At 37.9% G+C, this 19,460-nt stretch overlaps 1 protein-coding gene across 23 annotated transcripts in view; it reads right to left on the reverse strand.

Annotated features, from left to right (window-relative positions):
* Positions 1–19,460, reverse strand: part of Picalm (phosphatidylinositol binding clathrin assembly protein) — an 80,863-nt gene that overhangs the window by 35,114 nt on the left and 26,289 nt on the right. For all 23 annotated transcript variants that reach the window (XM_075952840.1, XM_075952852.1, XM_075952838.1 and 20 more), the window contains exons 2-6: positions 16,474–16,616; positions 12,070–12,145; positions 8,263–8,365; positions 2,440–2,533; positions 814–925 (exon numbers count right to left, since the gene is read on the reverse strand). In XM_075952840.1, the coding sequence (XP_075808955.1) occupies positions 814–925; positions 2,440–2,533; positions 8,263–8,365; positions 12,070–12,145; positions 16,474–16,616 (528 nt within the window). The remainder of the gene's footprint in view (positions 1–813; positions 926–2,439; positions 2,534–8,262; positions 8,366–12,069; positions 12,146–16,473; positions 16,617–19,460) is intronic.

A 19,460-nucleotide genomic window follows, 5' to 3' on the forward strand; every position in this document is an offset into this window, starting at 1 on the left:
CATCATAAATTCCTAAAACACCCCAAAGTAAAAAGTAACCCAAAAAAGTGTTGCCTGGCTTAAAAATAATTATTAATTTCAAATTTAAGTTTAGGGACTAGGGATACAACCCAGAGATAAAACATAATTTATTAACATCCAAGAAACCCTGGAATTAATCCCCAGTACACATGCATGTGCCTCAAATTTAGGATAAAATATATATACACATACTAGTTTTACAAGGTTCATTGTAGAATAAATATTAAGGCAATATATTTTTTCTGAAACAAAGAACTAAGAGGCTTTTCCATTTAAGTACACATAACATAAAATGTATTATCATGCCTAACCTAACTTTACAGATTTAAGTATTTCTAAAAATAAATGAAACAGTCCAAAAAATTACAACTATATAAACAAAGTTTAACTAATAGCCAAATATTCTGGTTATAAAAATGAGAATTTAGGGCTGGAGAGATGGCTCAGAAGCTAAGAGCACTGATTGTTCTTCCAGAGGTACTGAGTTCAATTCCCAGCAACCACATGGTGGCTCACAACCATTTGTGATGAAATCTGGTGCCCTCTTCTGGTGTGCAGGTATACATGCAGGCAGAATGCTGCATACATAATAAATAGATAAATAAATAAATAAATCTTTAAAAAAAATGAGAATTTACCCACTTGTGTGGCTATACATGTAAATGATCATGTTCAGGAATAAACCTTTTCTCCAAATACATATTTGACACGTGTCAAAATAGACTTCACAACAGCATAAGCAACTACAGTATTACTTGTTCACAAGGTTATCTAAGATATCGCAGTACTTACCCAATAAATTAATGATTCCTTCATTATATGCTGCAAAGAGTCTAATTGCATCTTTGAATAGGAGCATGAAGGCAGCATTTATTACCCCATTTGTGAGTTCATTACTATTAACCTAGGGGAAATGGAAAATAAGATCTGCTTATCTCATATTTTAAATGACACTAACAAAATGAGTCCTTACTACTAGTAAGACAATAAATTAAAACACGTCAGCTTATTAGAAAGAGTGTACTTTGCCTAGGATATACATTACACATAAGTTTTCCAACACATGATTGTGAGAAATCAGAATTATAGGCAATTATTGTAAAACTCTAAGAAAGAAATAAGAAAGCAAACAAACAGCAAAGAGCAACTTCTGAACATTCATTGTAGTTTAGAATTTACTTAGAGTGAAAAGGCCATTTACCTCAACTCTTGAAATCACTCACCTACATCTCAAGCCTCTTATATAACTTTATTATAACACTAGAGGTTTACAAAGCGTGCACTAAAAACCTCTGAGAAGAGCAAGTAAAATTTTCTATACAATAAAGTATAACACAGACTCTAAAACAAGTAAATAATTTCATAGAAAGACCAAACTATGTATTAAGTGAAACATACGTGGTTGGACCTTCTGAGTCTCTATATAAACCAAAATAATGTTCTCTAAACAGCAGTTTCCTGTGTCTTCAAGCAAGAGCTTTTCTTCCTTTTTATGAAAGGAAAGATCTTAGACTCTGGGAATTATGTTCTCTTCTGCAACTAACCCAGCACTATATAAAACCAGCAAAAGCAGTATGCAAACCATTCAAGAATCTGCCTATGGGTCACTAGTGCTATTGTGAACACTGAAATTTTAATTTCATAAAATTTTTAAATGTCACAAAACAAAACCTTTTCAAATATATAAAAATGAAAAAATGATAAAATCATTCTCAAGTCACTAGTTAGTTATTATAGTGTGACACTTTCTAGTCTATGAAACAAACACATGAGTAGTTTGCTGAACATTTCCTTTAGTCAACACTCACTACCCAAATAACATCATTTAAAACTTACAGGGAACCTTGTCTCGAAAAAACAAAAAAACAGCCAGGCGGTGGTGGCGCACGCCTTTAATCCCAGCACTCGGGAGGCAGAGGCAGGTGGATCTCTGTGAGTTCGAGGCCAGCCTGGTCTACAGGAGCTAGTTCCAGGACAGGCTCCAAAGCCACAGAGAAACCCTGTCTCGAAAAACAAACAACAACAACAACAACAACAAACCTTATAGGGAATAAAATGCCAGTCACTATGCAAGTCATAGCAATCTATCATAAATGAAATTTGAATCTCCTCTTATTTCTAAGTAGTTGTCATGCTGTAAGTCCTACCAAACAAAAGGGAAATATTGAAAAGGCTGTGCACGTTTTTTAAATCTACAGTTCCTGTGAAGAATTTTAACAAAGCACTTTACCCATCACTTGTTTTAGTCTGTATGAACTAAAATTCTAGCACCAAAGAAAGCCCTAACCACTAGCCAAACATTATTACAGCATAGTAAAAAATTATGAAGACTTGGGGTTAAAGTTATGATTATCTAACTAACTAGTTATGATTATCTAATTTTTAGTAATTTTGAATTACAAAAGCATATCAACTTACATTAAAATCAAGAAGTGCATCCATTTGGTTTTGGATAATTGGTACAGTTTTTAAGAGTTTTTCCGTGTTCATTGTTCTCATAACTCCATCAGCCCTATTAAGAAAATAAACCAAAATAATTCACCATTAAATCTCCCATTTGGCTCTCTATTTAAATAACAAGACTGTGATGAAATATCATAAATTTTTAAGTTATTACTGAACTCTGTATCTCAAGTAAGGATTATATAAGAAGAAATGTAAAACCAACAGCCGGAAACTAGTGCTACCAGCTGTGTATGTACAGAGATGGCTCAGTAGTTAAGTGCACAGGTTGATCTTCCAGGGACCTAGGTTCTGTCCTTAGCACCCACATGGCAGCTCACAACCATACATAGTACCAGATCGAGGTGATCCAAACCCCTTCCTTTTCTGATCTCTGTGGGCATTAGAAAAAAAGAAAAAATAGTGTACACACATACAAACAGCAAAATATCCATTCAGATAAAATACTATTTTAAATGAAAGTGAAGGTTTACATTATACAGCCAGGTAGACTATATAGTTATCACAAGAAATGGCAGGAACCTCAGTCATCATTACATGTAAAGGCAGATTTATACTTCTTTAAAAGTAAAAGAAAACTGCCAGAACCCACTAAACAATTAAGTGCTACAGAGTCATGAGTTAATTCTATCTAATTGATTCATAGCCAGGTTTGTAATGTTAGTTCATAAATAGACAGGACAGGAGTATCACAACCTCCAGGGCAGTCTGTTGCAGAAGAACTTTAAACCTCTGGCATCTGGCAGCTGGTGAAGTGAGTTTAAAGCACATTTCCAGATTTCTAAGTCTCAGGACCCGAGTTCCAACCCTAGAGACTTGGGTGTAAGCCCAGGACCAACTCCTAACAGCTGTCTTCTGACCTCCACACACACCAGGGCACATGTGTGTAACAGTATTCACACAACAGTGAGAATAGGTGAAATTATGGAAAAAGGATTCTGATCATGTAACTCAGTAGTAGAGTGCTTGCCTAGCATGTACCAGCTCCTAAAGAGAATCCCCAATACCAGGGAGGGAAGGAGCATTGTTTATGAGTCAAACATCAAAGTCTTTTCAAAGAAAATTACAAAGAAGTCAGTTCTTCAAAAGTATTTTTTATCAAGTCACTCTAATCAAAGCCCTACTAGGAATAATGTCAACAACTTACAAAACGCAAGAGTTTAATGAAACAAACACTGGACTGCCTCAGCCAGCTGTTGATCAGTTTCACCCTGGTTAGTTTCACTAATGTATCTATCAAATGCTCCATACTGTTTTCTCTTAGGTACCACACTGGTTGGTAGCAGTTGCTGGAATCTGAGAGAACACAATTTCTGTTTGTAGGTTGTTCTTATAACTATCACACACTCTTCCCAGAAACCATAACTTTTATTTATTCCCTTCTTGCTGACATCATTTTTTAACTTTCTGGACATTTCTCCATCACAGATACCTTAAATTTTGTCTCAGACTTCTTGGTTTAACATCTAAATGAACAACCAATACAAGTCCTTTATCTCAAAATCTCTTTTTACAGCAGCCTGCGGTACTCACATCATCCCAACGCCTGGCTCCCAAATGGAAAGGACTCAACTGATACTGCATTTTATGACACTAACTGCAACCTCACAACTACTCTGACCAAGCAGCACTACTGCAAACATTCTCTTGCTAATACTTCATTTTCTTGCACCTTTCTCCCTTGCAGTCAGTCACTCAGCAAATTCATGACCTTGGATGAACAAATAATTCATTACTATCCATACGTGACTACATAAAAAGCCACAGGGGATGCAGTCGATGGCATGACAGCCTAGCGTGCATAATAAACTCATCAGTTTTTAAAAATCACACCACTGGCCAAGCTGGCAGACACATAAATTCATGATTATCAACTTCACAAAGATAGGAAAGATTTCCACCAAGACTTATAGTCTAATTATTTAGAGAACTCCAAAGTATCTTCAAACTTCCCTCTACTTCTGTGTCTTAGCTACCACCTGAAACTCTCAGCTCATTAACTCTCAAAATGTCTCATTCAGGAACAGTCACATGGAAAACAGTTTATTGAACTGACTCCTAGGAACCTTTTATTACAATCTTCTACGACGTGTCTAAACACGTAACATAAAAATCTGCACAAGTTAGAGTTTGGTAAAGTAATTCACCTCTCGACTCAAACCGGTTGTAAAAAAATACTTGATTTCACCATTTAATATCTTGCATATGCCTACATTTTTCTTAAGATTTCTACTTTAGGCCAGGTTGTGGTAGCACATACATTTAACGCAAGCACTTGGGAGGCAGAGGCAGGTGGATCTCCAAGTTCAAGGGCAACCCTGGTCTACAGAGTATGTTCCAGGACAGCTAGAGCTACACAGAAAATCTGTGTACAAAGTAAGTACAAAAACAAACGAAATTCTACTTTACTTAAATCGTCTATAATTTCAAGAACAAGCTGAAGCACACAGCAGCTGTTCAGATCTCTCAGACGTGGAAACTGACTGCAGGCATTTTAGCTGGGAAAGGATTCACCAGAAATTCTGTGGGCATCACACTCACTGTTCCTTTAAATGCTCAATCACATTACAAGAACAGCTGCTCACTTATGTTCATAGCAGCATTGTTTGTCATAGCCAGAATATGGAAACAACCTAGATGCTCTTTAATTGAAGAATGGATAAGAAAATGTGGTACATTTACACAACGGAGTACTAGTTAGCTGTTAAAAACAATGACATCGGGGCTGAAGAGATGGCTCAGTGGTTAGGAGCATTGCCTGCTCTTCCAAAGGTCCTGAGTTCGATTTCCAGCAACCACATGGTGGCTCACAACCATCTGTAATGAGGTCTGGTGCCCTCTTCTGGCCTGCAGGCATACACACAGACAGAACATTGTATACATAATAAATAAATAAATAAATATAAAAAAAATGACATCATGAAATTTGAAGACAAATGGATAAACTAGAAAGAAAAATCATCCTGAGGGAAGTAACCCAGACCCAGAAAGACAAACATGGTACGTACTCACTCATAAGTGGATATTAGATATAAAGTAAATGATAGCCATGCTACACTCCACAGACCAGAGAGGCCAGATAACCTCCCAGGAAAGGTGAGATAGAAGAGATCTCGTGGGTGGTCTGGGTGGGGGCAGGTAGAGATGAAAACATGAAGATCAAGTGGGGTGAATGGAGGGTAGAATATTGAAAGAGATGACCAGAAAGGGGGGGGGGGATTTTCAGGGTCATATAGAAACCTGGAGCAAAGGAAACTCCCAGCAGTCTATAAGAATGACCCAGCTAAGACATCCTAATCTGGCCTTCTGTGACCAGGCAGGACTTCCAGTAGAGGGACTGGAACGCTGGCCTAGCCACACACCTTTGACCTACATTCTGTTTGCCTAGAGAAGTGTGGAGGTGTTAAGCATGGCATGGAGATTGTGGGAGTAAGCAACCAATGACTGGTCCAGCCTCAGACCCATACCATGATAGTGAGCCTACCCCTGTCACCGCCTGGAGTGTCAGGACCCAGAGGCTGGATGACCCAGAGACCTAAGATAGAACTAAACATGATTAGAGGAGAAAAAAAGAAAAAGTCAACATAATGATGACTAAGGATACTCTACAATACTTTCAGATTGGTGACTACCCCAGTTGTCACCAGAGTCTTAATCCATCGCCTGAAACAGACACAGAGATCCATAGTCATGCATTGGGCTGAACTCAGGAGTCCTGCTGAAGACAGGGAGGAAGAATTGTACCAGCCAGGGTTGGTCAAGAACATCACAAGGGAACCCACAGAAACAACTAAACTGGCCTCTTAGGGGCTCAGAGACTAAACTGACAAGCAGAGAGCCTGCATGAGAACAACATAGGCCTCCGCATATGTGTGACAATTGTGTGGTTTGGTCTATTTATGGGACTCATAGCTGTGGGAGCAGGGACTGTCTCTAACGCTTTGACTGGTTCTTGGAACTAGTCCTCATACGGAGTCGCCTTGGCCAGCCTTGATACAAGTGGACGAGCTAAGCCCTATCTCAACTTGTTAAGTCATGCTCTGTTGATGCCCCTTCCTGAACAGAAGAAACTGAGGAGAAGTCGATTGGGGGAGGGATGGGGGGGATGAGAGGAGAAAAGGGAGGGGAAACTTCATTAGAATGTAAAATGAATAAATACATTTAAAAAAAAATCTACGGTGGCTCTTTCCTGAGCTCCCATGATACAGCCTAAGGGAAAAAGCTGCCTATATATAAAATACTACTAGACATCAAAGTACTGGTCACACTTTTCATGTCATAGTTCTTATACTTAGATGATCAGTACTCAGAATGCAGAAAGATTAAACTCAACTTTTACATGCATGTTGTCTCAGAACATAAAAATTCAATCCTCAGCACACATATAAGAGTGGAAAAAAGATCCAATTTCATAAAGTTATCTTCTGACCTCCACATATGTACCATGGCATACACGGCTCCCACCCCACCATGCACACATGATAAATAATTTTTGGGAAAAAAATGTAAGTGGACACGGTAAGCCCTGGCCTGAGAGCTGCAGTCACTCCCAAAGCTATCTTCCCCCAAGTGACTTGTAGCAGCATGTTCCCAGTGGCAGGGCCTAGGATCCACAGGGCATGCAGTCCTCAGCCCTAGGATCCTGAAATGAGTTTTCCTGTGACACAAGGACCCTTGGCCTTCTGCCTAGTCTTGCCTAGATTTTGGTTTAAGGCGCAGAGCTGAGCAATACAGGTGATCGCCAACAAGCAATCCCAGCCCAAGTGCTTAAACTACATCAGGGAGTTTTACCATGAGTTGCCCTGAGAGCACAGCAGACAGGGTGCTCTTTACCACTTCTTCATACCAAAGGATCAAGAACTGATGAGCAGTTGAGTTATGCACCTTTGGAACATTTAAGACCATTGGAACAGTCATACAATGCAAATGGTATCTGCTGCATCCATCTAAATCCTTGTACTATGACAACGTTATTTCTTTCTCCCCCAAACACCCCCCCCCCCAGTGAGGGTTAGGGATAGGGTTAGGGGGTAAAAGTAAGGAAAACTGGTGATTTCCCCGCCTCTCTCATCAATCACTGGATTACAGGCATATGCCATCACAACCAGCTATAAATGGTAAAGGAAAGAACAAACAGAAAGATACCCTATGTTTATTAGAAACTAAACATGCTACAGGTGGTGAGACTGCCCAGACAGACCGGCACATTTAGTGACCCCTACTTCTAAAAGCCTGGCTGCAAGCAAGGCCAGGCAGGACACAGGAGGCAGAAGCAGACAGATTTCTTGAGAATTCAAAAGCAGACAGGGAAACATGAGGCCCTATCTCTAACCAAAAGAACTAATTAAAATTCTTGACTGATTTTTTTTTTAACCAAAACTGACGTACTAATCCTAAAATTCCCATGGAATCACAAGGCAATCAGAAAAACTGAACATAATCAATTGAGTGGGTGGAGAACAGGGATGGGGCTGGGGAAAGAAACTACAAGAAATAAAATCACACAGTAGGGTTATGGCACATAATCTTGTAAACATACTAAAATTGGTTATAAAATTTAAAAGGATGAATTTTTAATCATGAGAACTATAACTCAATAAACTTGTTACAAAGATAAATAGAACTTTAAAAAAAAATCCTACTACAGAAAGTATACAGCATTCCTCCAAAGAAAAATAAAATTTAGCTATAGACCTGGGCAAAGTTCTGTAATTCACATTGTATAATTCCTGTTTTATAGTATTTGATATTTGAATTAGAGATAAAAACATAACTCACCCTCTTTTCACTTTTGTGAAATCGAATGCAACTTGTCTGTATGAAACTGCCTTTTCATTTAGATACCTACTATACCGCCTAATAAATGTAGACATATCATAGCCTGCAAAACAAAGTTTTCGTGAATGATTAAAATCTAAAGTTTACTAAAACAACTTTATTATTCAATAGCACAAATATGTTATCCTAACTATATTCAGTGATGCAAATTAAGTAATACTAAGTTTCATACTAAACTCTTTAGAATTTTTAGACTCAGATGTATCATATAAGGATTTAAATTTTTTTCCTTTACAATTTCACTAAAATATATCTATTTTGTTTCATTTGGCCCCCACGCCTATTCTTTACTTTTCACGAGTTAGAAAAATGTTTCCTTTCACAATTTAAGAACCTCAGAACTCAAACTTAACACTTTTAACACCCAGCAGAACCGTAATTCCATCCTTCAAATCAAATGAAGGTTCTGTTTTTATACTTGTGAAATCTTTAGCTGTGTATTATTTAGGAAAAGTGTAACACACATGTACCAACCATGTAAGAAGTATGAAAAGCATTGTCCAATAAAAAGGGCAGTTATATGTATGATGAAGGCGCAACCAGTTTTATGTATAGTTTGAAAAAAAAAAGCCTTGCTAATTCTTATAAATCACTCTAACACTGCTTCAACATAATCAGCAACATAAAGCTTTACCAGTATATTTTTTTAAGATACCAGAAACCTTGTATTTTAGCAACCGTCTAAGTCAAAGGTCTATAATTTTTGCTTCTCAATGAAAAATAGGTCAGTTTCTTTTAACTTGGCTTGTTCGGATTTAATTTGACTTGATATCTGCTTTACAAAAGACAATAATAACCACACACATATGATTTGATTTCGATGTGACACCTACCAATCTGCAAGTGTTTAGTGACTGCTTACTAAAAAGTCAGAACAAAACAGACAAGGAAGAAAAATGGAATTACTGCTGCCGCTCGCTCGGCTCAGACCTGCTAATGTACTTTATAAAACATCTTGGGTTTTTGGTCCGTGCTGTTCCGTTCCATCCCCTTACCTATTATTCTTCCTTACCTTGAGAGAGAAATACCTCTTGCTCTTCAAACCTCAACTGATCTTATTGCTAAAATCTTTATAGAATATATATTTGTTTGTTTTGGTTTGTCAAACAGGATTTCTCTGTGTAGCCCTGGCTGTCCTGTAACTCACTCTGTAGATCAGGCTGTCCTCAAATTAAAGAAAATCACTTTTCTCTGCCTCTCAAGTGCTGGAATTAAAGGTGTGTGTCCGAACCACCTAGCCAGAATATAAGTCTTTAAAATATGTATAAGTGTGTGTGTGTGCGTGCGCACGTGTTCCTGGTCACTCCATGCATATGGAGGCCAAAGACAACTTACAGAACTCTGTTCATTCTTTCCACCATGTGGATCTGGGGATCAGGTTTGGCAACAAGCACCCTTATCTACTGGGCCATCTCACCAAGAATATAAACAACTTATCTATCTCCTCACAAAAAGAATACAAGTCTAAAAATCTTTATCTCTAACTTTACATAATTTCTGGACCTTGAGAGAAGCCTATATGGTTAAGAGGCCCAGTTGCTCTTCCAGAGAACCAAAGTTCAACTCCTAGCACCCACAGGACAGCTGACAATCATCTATAATTCTAGATTCAAGGGATTCAATGCCCTTATCCAGCCTCTGCACGCACTGCAAACATTGGCAGAGAGACATACATGCAAATAAAACACCCACACACATAAAATAAAAATACAAGTTAGAAATAGTAAAACGAAATAAATTTATTTCATTTTCATCTCAAGGAAATGAAAATTTGTCTCATTAGACAAAAACAAACGGGATGTATGTATAGACTCTATAGTTGTTGCAGCTTTTTTCCCCCTACAGACTTAAAGTAAAAGTTAAATAAGAGCTAAGAAACATCAATAAAAAGATCTCCAAGAAAAGCTGGATATGGTGGGCTATGTCTATAATCCCAGCACTTGAGAGGTTGAAGCAAGGACTTCCAAGAAGTTCAGGTCAGCCTGAACTACTGAGACCCTGTCTCAAAAAACAAACAAATAAAAAACAAAACAAAAGCAAAAACCAAAGCAACAAAAGTGAAGGGAGAAGACAGCAAACAAGGAGTTTCTATCTTCCCTGAAAGGGGTGCCCCATTGTACTACACCATCAGTCTGTTCTATCTTTTTTTTATTTTTAAAAATATTTTTAATATTACAAAATGGGGGTATTGCTGATTACACCCCCTTATGTCCCTCTTATTAAAACAAATTGAACAAGGGGCTGAAGAAATGGCTCAGAGGTTAGGATCTCTTGCTACTCCTACAGAAGCTCAGAGGGCAGCACTCACAATCACCTCCAACTCCAGTTCCGTGGGATCTGATGCCCTCTGTCTTCTTTCAACTTCTGAGGGAACCCACATGTGTGTGCATATATACACATAACATAAATAATTTTCTTTTAAAATTAAATAATACTAATGAAATTCTGTTACCACTGGGTCTTATGCACTTAATTTATATTCCAGAATTACTGGTAGCATATTCATTTTAAGCAATATTTCTTTCTATCCATGCTAAGTCATACTCCATTTAGCAAAAGGAAACAAGCATCAAACTAAATACACTAAATTTTTCTTATTTTGCACTGTAAGAACCATAGTCTAGGCTCTCATTAACTTGATACTAGGATGGAGCAATGCCTAGAACAGTCTCAATGGCTTAAAAAAAAAATTCAGTCTATTCTGATCCAGCTTGACCTTCGGCTGTTTCCTTGTAATATACTTGCTTCTCCCCTACAAAAATCCTTTCCTAGTTCTCTACTACATTATAAAATTTAAGCCCACCAAAGTCTTCTGTTTGGTTTTTGTTTGAATAGCTTCTTGAGGGCTGTTTACCACTACACATGTTCTCTAAGGTGTCACGCATACTCATTTTTCCTATCAATCTTAAATATTTCACATTATCTGTACAAGTGTACTTAGATTAAGAAATCTCTTCCACTTCTCAAAGCCCTAAACAGGTCTCACATTCTCTGAAGATCATATTTCCCAGACTGAAACTCACTGTTAATCTTCCCAAATAGGTTAGCAATCCTTTATGTGGCCTTCCCAGCTCTGGCAGTCAAGACTATGAATATTCAGTTCTAGACAACGGACCCCATTAAGACAGAATGGACAGAGATGGCTATAACCAACAAGGCAATTTAAAGTGATCAGACTCAAAGAGAACTGTTAGAGAAGTACAGGAGGCATCAGGTGGGAGTGCTCAACTCACAATCTGCACATGTGTAAAAGTGCTGTTACATAGCACAGTAACAAATATTTAAATATATACAATGAAAACCCTTACCATGCTATCAATGTCAATTAACACTATATTCAATTTTGTCCCTATAATTACAATGTCAACCATATTTCTTATGATAAAACAAATCCAAAAAGCAGCAGTAACATTTAAGGTAACTAGTTAGTGTGCCTGGCATTATTCTAAGCACTTTAGGGTTAGTTATTAACTAGGTTTACTGAGCAGTGACTATCCTTATGGACAACAACACAGAGGTAAAGTCCATGTATTCTAAGTGCTATAGCACAGGCAGTGCAGCTCCAGAGCTCACATTTGCAACACCCCCGTGCTGCTCTCAGAGACTCAAGTGTTAACTATGACAACAACCTTAATACCGAATTAGAAGACATTCACTCAAATGTGATCTGAAGATTTAATATAGTTGACTGCTGCAATAATCATTATTTGGGGTTACTCGGGTTTCTAGAAAACAAAAAGTCTTTACCTTGCAATCCACTTTTATCCAAAAAATTGCTTAAGTTAAACAATGTGTTTCTTGAAGCCAAATACTGTATGAAACGCTGGAAAACAAACAATTATAAAAAATTATGGTGCTGCCATCTTACAAACTTTGAATTTGCAAGTAGAAGGAAAGAGATGGTTAATATATTAAGTGAGCTTATTTCAAGTTCCCATCCTCACTCTCATTAGTTACCAAACATAAAAACATAATTTTCATTAGTACATTTATTACCAACCATCTAATGACCACAACTACAATACTAAAGACAAAATAATTGAATGAATTAAGTACTACAATCAATAATTCTGTCTTTACTATAGCATAGTAGTACACAGATAAGTATAACCAGATCATATCTGTACTTTAACTCATTTATTCTGTTTTTGTATGACATGTCAAAGCACATATGTGGAGGTCAGAGGACAACTTTTGGGGGTCAGTTTCATCCTCCATCATGCAAGTTCTAGAGAACAAAAACTTAGATCCTTGCTTCACCTACTGAACTGTCTCACCAGCCCTCCTAAATATGTTTATTATTATCTCTCTCTCTCTTTTTCTTTAAGGCAGAGCCTCAGAAGTTATTTCACACAGTTTCATCGTAAGCATTGGATTCTGGGGATCCAAACTCAGGTCCCCAACTTTGCACAATAAACACTTTACTAACTGAGCTACCTCTCCAACTCCACTATCTAGATTTTTGGTTATCCCAATTTTTGCGATTTTTTTAAAAAAGAAAATATTCTTAAACACACAAGAGAATGTTAAAGGTTACTTCTTATCCACTGACTAGGTTAAACACATTAAAATACTCACTTCAGAGCTTATGATACAATCACAACATCGCAGACTCCATTGAAAACAGCTCTATAATCTCATTTCCTCCTTCCCTCATTAAAAGTGACTACTCTGTTGAAGCAGGCATAGCTTCTGACAATTTCTGCATGCAAACATTGATGCAAGTTTGTACTCTCTCTGAGATTTACAGCTATGTGCACTGCACTCCTCAGACTCCTGAGCCTAAGGAAATAGGATGATGAATCTGAGACAAGCCCTGGCTACAACAGAAAAGTTCTATATCCTGCAATGTCAAACATCTACCCAAAACTTGAGTTATTTTTAAACAATTTCTCTTCCTTATCTGCTGTGTGTTCATGATAGTGTGGTGAGGTGGGAGGTAGGTGAGAATGCACAGTGCACATGTTGGAGGCTGCAGGAGGACGGTTTGCAGGGCAGGGTCCCTCCATCCACCATGTGCACACCATGTACTGACTTAGACTGTCAAGCTTGAAACTTTCACCTGCTGAGCTACCTTACTAGCCCCATTCTTTATGTAAGTATTAAAAAGCATGTTTACCCAATATGCAAACTTACTTTTTAATAAATGATAGTTTTATATAAAATTGTTTTAAAATATATTTCTTATTATCAGCAAATAGATTTATATACCTGATTTCTTTTTTTACATTTTTTTTATACTTTGTATGTGTGTACTCATACACAATCCAACCCTTGTAGGGGTAAGAAGACAACTTTGTGCAGTCATTCTCTCCTCCTAAAATGTGAGATCTGGAGATACAGTTCAGGTGCCAACCTTGGTAGCAAGTGCCTTTATGCACTAAGCCATTCTACAGACCCTGTTCACATATTTTATATACCCATATACCCTGAGATGACATAAAACTCTCTTGAGCAAAGACGAACCATGAGTGGAAGAGTTTAAGAATCCTTGGCTAATTCTACTTATTCATTATGGTATTCCCATAACACTAACAAGAAATGTAAAGTAGATAGAAATGACTTGTTCAAGCCACTTAGCTATTATATGGAACAAAGGGATGGGAGGTTCTAGTTATCCCATGTCAAGACCCTATGACACAGAATCAACCTTTAAAGATCTTCTCTGAGTCTTGGTTTCTCCACTTAACACTAGTGGGAATTGGGACAGCTCATTCCTTGTTTCTATTTTATCTGCTTGGTATGGAACAGCCATGACGTCTACCTACCAGCCAATAGTAGATCTCTTCTACTTGTAAACAAATGTTGAAACATTATATCCTTCCCTGTTAAGAGCTACCATTCTATGGTATTCTAATCACCACAGCATAAAGGAATTCTATGTACACCTCACAGACTACAGAGTTGCCAGTAGATAAACCTGAGTTGAGAATAAAAGAGAAAAGGGGCAGAGGAGAGATGGGGGAAGCAAAGCAAGGCAACTCCCTTAGCTGCTCTAGGGAAGTACAAAGTACAGTGATGTGCTATCTTTCTCCCGTCTGTGGCCAACTGTTAGAAACAGCAGTCAACTTTCTATCTTTCTCCCGTCTGTGGCCAACTGTTAGAAACAGCAGTCAACTTTCTATCTTTCTCCCGTCTGTGGCCAACTGTTAGAAACAGCAGTCAACTTTCTATCTTGCTTTTAGCAACGTTAGTCTGCATACTACTGCCTCATCTGAAACTACACTCATTGAACATTACAACATCTGAATATACTACCATAAATTACTACATCTAAAACCTAACACTGATACTTTTTTGCCTCTTTCCTGGAATTATAGTTGGCTGTATTTGTAGCTCCTGAATTCTTCAGAATAAATACCTCTAAGCAAACACACATGTTAAAAGTAGAAACTATTATTGTAGTTGAGACCAAGATGTTTTGAGTTACATTTAAGTAGCATACCCAAACACTTCAACTGGATCTATGAACTGGCTGGAATGGGTTCAGAAGCAACTGGGTAACATATGCCCTTAACAGTTGCTGCGTGATTAACTAGTACACATTTTAGGCACCACCGCAGAATGCCATTTTTAAAAACTACAAACAAATCTCCATATGGTGCTATAATATGAATACCCCAAGAAAACTGAGGGAAAAAAGTTAATTTTACAGGCAGTGGTTGTGCACTCCTTTAATCCCAGAGCACTCAGGAGGAAAAGGGAGACAGGTCTCTTTGAGTTCAAAGCCGGCCTGGTCTACAGTCAGAGCTATTACACAGAAAAAACCCTGTTTCGAAAAAGGGGGGTGGGGTGGGATGAGGGATGGGCTGGCTAGAGAGATGGCTCAGTGGTTCTGTTCTTCCTAAGGATTCAGGTTCAATTTCCAGTACCCACATGGCAGCTCACGACTCTCTGTTACTATATAGTTCTAGGGGATTTGACACCCTCGCACAGACATACATGCAGGCAAATCACCAATGCACATAACATAAAAATAAATACATTATTAAAAAATAAAAAAGTGAAATATAAAACTATTTGATGATGACAAACAATATGGAATATGGTGATACTTATAACAAGTAGAACACAGAAACAAGCCAAATACAGTTTTGTATCCAAAGTATGATTACTGCTATAAGAACCATGAGGGAATAAAAAAAAAATGTGCCAGGAGTTAAGATTTGTTGGAATGATGTAGCTGCACTGGTATCTGTCACAGAAGAGGAGAGTTTCTCCTGATCCAGAAGCCTAAGATGGTAGTAAAATGAGAGGTGACAGAAAACCGTGAGGCTCAGTAATCAAACAAGACAAAAATGTCTTTCTCACCCTTGAGAAGCATCTTTTCTTTCCAAATTACTCAGTAATATAGATCTATCTAGTTTCATTCAATCATTCCACAGCAGCTTAATTAAACACAACGCCACAATAAGTAGAAGAGCTGAGAAGCCCAAACAAGGTTTAAGAACCAAAGATTGATAGGCTATCATGGAAAACAAGACGATTCTTTCCAGACAGAAAACCCATCAAGGTCTCTCTGCAGGTTTTACTGGTTTACCCTTCTGAGCAGCAAGGGCACCAGGAACTTCTAAGATGAAGACATTCTTTACCAGTCCCTCTCAGCAAAATGTCACGTTAGTAGTCAACAGCATAACCCTCCACTAAACAAAATATTTCCAAAGACAACCACATGCAGTCAAACAGCAAATCAATGGATGATAATAATAATAAAAAATCAGGCAGATATAGACATATAGTTTATAACTGAAGACTAGAAAGACCAGTGCTGTTTACAGAACGTAGTGCTCAGAATTACCTCTGCTTCTCCATTTCATTACTAAAGTCCTGTACGCTCTGACCTATGCTCTACTTTCTAGTTTATTTCATTACTGTTCTTCAAAATGCGGAATCTAACGTCTTTATTTTTGGCCATATGACTTGCTCTTTTTATCTACATTCAGCTACAGTAGTCACCATCTAAGTTTTAATGAGCAAAGCAAGTTAAATAATCAGTAATCACATCAATATACATGGTTTTTGATATACTTATCAAGTTTTTCCTGTCTCAGCATGTAAGTGTAGATGCCCTGCAAGCCTGATGACTTGAGTCTGATCCTGGAAACCCAACCTCCACACAATAATACAGTACTTTTAAAAAGTGGTTCTTACCTCATTTCCATACACCATCAAATGATGAGTTGTAATGAGTGACTTGAAGACCACCACCCAACTACTGTTAGTAGTTCTTTCAAACAAACTGTCTGCCAACTGTGGGATGTTCACATTCATCTCATTTGTACACTGAATTAAATCTGTAATAATAAAAAAAAAAGGTTAATCTCTAGTTTTAATTTACAGATTTCCATAGTGGTTTGGACAAACTGTTAAAATTCTTTCAGGAGAGTTGGCAAGATACCTCAGCAGGTAAGGTCATTTGTTACCAAGCCTGATGACACAAGTTCAAAACTCAGGACCCAAAGGGCATGAGGAAGCTGGAACAAACACTCTCTCTCTCACTCGCTCTCTTTCTCTCTCTCTCTCTCTCATATGGCATGCACACTTGCTCACATACACAATGTAAAATAATTGACAATAAATAAATGTAATTAATTTAAAAACCTCCTCAGGCAGAGTTAGAGTAGTACTGGTTAGCTTTACATAAATGATCAGTGTTGGAGTATTAATCCAGTTCCCCTGGGTTCTATTCAGTGCCAAGTGGTTTATTCATCTCAAAAGGAATTGCTTAGGAGCCCTAAGAAGTTGTAGCTACCTTACTATCTATAACTTTCAAAGTTACAATTCTGACTATATTTATCCCTTTGGAGTAAAATCTGTAAGCTATCCTTTAAAAAAAAAAAACTTTCAAAAGAAATCCTGTATAGACTGAGCAGGAAGACGGCTGGTCATCTGTACAAGTGTCTGCTCTATGGTATCCTCTGTTCTAGTAGGGAAGCCAGAGAGACATGTCTGTGACAGAGTAAATCTTAGTTTATGCGAACTATGGCTCATTCTTGTTCCCTCAATCCTACTCAGTTAACTTAGATAGCCATTCTTATCAGCTAGCTAATTCTGACAAACGAAACTGAAAACAGATTCAAGTTTCCAAATTAAAAAGGATTAATACTGCTAAAGTTCCAATTTTATTTTTACTTTATGTATTTACTTATTTGAGGCAGGACCTCTCTACCCATCTAATTATTTATTTATTTGTTTTTTGAGGCAGGGTCTCTCTATGTAGCCCTGAAATCCAGGAATTACGTAGATCAGGCCTGGCCTCCAGCTCACAGAGAACTCGCCTAAGTGCTGAGATCAGGCATGTGCTACCACATCTCGCCTAATCTGATTCACTTCAAGCACAAAGGCATTATTATAAAATAGTCTAGCACACAACTGCTTGATTACCAAAATAGAATTCTTACTAGACCTCAAAGTTTTACCTACAGTCTGCTTTAAAATTTTAAGTGGCAAATTCAATATAGGAAATCCCAACTATGATCCATTCTATAGAATAGAAAGGTAGAGTCAGATATGACTTGTTTTACCTTTAAAATGTGTATCATATATGATGTACAAATATGTCAGCTATAACTATTATAATAAGGTTGTTGTAACTATCCATGACTGGATTAGTAACCTGTTCACTTTAACTGTTCAGTTGAAAATGACTAAATGGGAATTCAGATGACCTAGCTTGGCCTTAGCTGCTTGCAAGAAATGACAATGTAACCAAGAGTTACTTGCCTGCAATTCTTTAAAATGCATGCTTTAGTAGATCCAATTAGTAACATTTGCTGAACAACTCAAGTAGCTACCCAAGCTAATACTGCTTGAAGAACAAAGTACCACACAGTGAAACAGAAGGCCTACAGAACAGCTGAATGACAAAATCTTTCACAACTCAGATCAATTGTAACAAAAACAAAGAGTAAATTCAACTCGGGTGTGTATGGTCTGGCTTCTGAGACTTAAAAAAATATGAAGGAATCCAATCTACCTCAATACTACTTTGCACTTGTTCTACAGCACTGCATGCCTTAATGTTTGCTTTATTCCAAAGTCAATCTGCTGGGCCAACTCTACCTAGGACAGTTTACTTCTTTGTTTAAAGACTAGGTCTCCCCATAGCCAGTCTGGCTCTACTTATGATCTGCCTGCTTCAGCCTCCCAAGTATTGAGATCCTAAGTATATAACACCTGACTCTGGTCTGACCTGATGTTTAGTTTTAAAAACTAAACATCAGGTACCCCTTCCTTCCATTTAGCTTTACAGCCTTATCTTTTTTTTCTTCTATATCCTTCCAGAAGTTACCTTGAGAAACTACTCAAGTTCTGAAACATAGTAAACTACTGCCTCCAAGTATCATTCATTTTTTTTTTTTGGTTTGGTGTTATATGTGATTTGTGTATGTGTTCACGTGGATATGTGAGCAAGTGTGTACAAAGTCCACGCGTGTGGGCATGAACATAGGCCAGAGATCAATGCCAGGTGTCTTATCTATTGCTTTCCACATTTTTGGGGGGCAGGGCCTCTCACTGAACCTGTTTCAGCTTGACATCTTGCTGCTTCTGTGTCCCCCACCCTTAGGGTAAAAGGTACCCGCCTCTATGTGCAGCTATTTACGTGAGTGCTGGGACTCCAAATGCAGATCCTCATACTTGTACAGCAATCCCCTTACCAACTGAGCCATTTCCCCAACCCCTTAGGCATCTTTCTGTTTCCAAAGTTAAACCTGCCATCAAGCTCCTCAAAGGTGCTCTTCCTACCTCTTCTCTGTGCATCTGTTAATAGAGATATTCATTCTACACATCAGTAAGCTAAGCTTTCTCATGCCATCTCCTAAACCTCCAAAAAGGCTATCTCTTTATCTCAGCATGAAGACTCTGAATCCTCAATCTGAAATTGGGAAGGAGGTTACCACCACATGTAATCAATGTTGCCAGCATGAATATCAAAGGGGTAGATAAACTATTCTGCAAAGCACAACCAATACACCCACCACAACTAAAACTGCCAACAATGAACTGGGCATGGTAGTACATGCTGCAATCCAAGCGGTAAGACAGGAGAATTGGCACTTGGCACAGTGAATAAGGCCAGTCAGGGATACAAACTGAGACTCCTCAGAAAACCAAAAAGACTGCCAAAAATAAAGAAC

The sequence above is a fragment of the Microtus pennsylvanicus genome, chromosome 18 (assembly GCF_037038515.1).
Source record: "Microtus pennsylvanicus isolate mMicPen1 chromosome 18, mMicPen1.hap1, whole genome shotgun sequence".
Taxonomy (NCBI): domain Eukaryota; kingdom Metazoa; phylum Chordata; class Mammalia; order Rodentia; family Cricetidae; genus Microtus; species Microtus pennsylvanicus.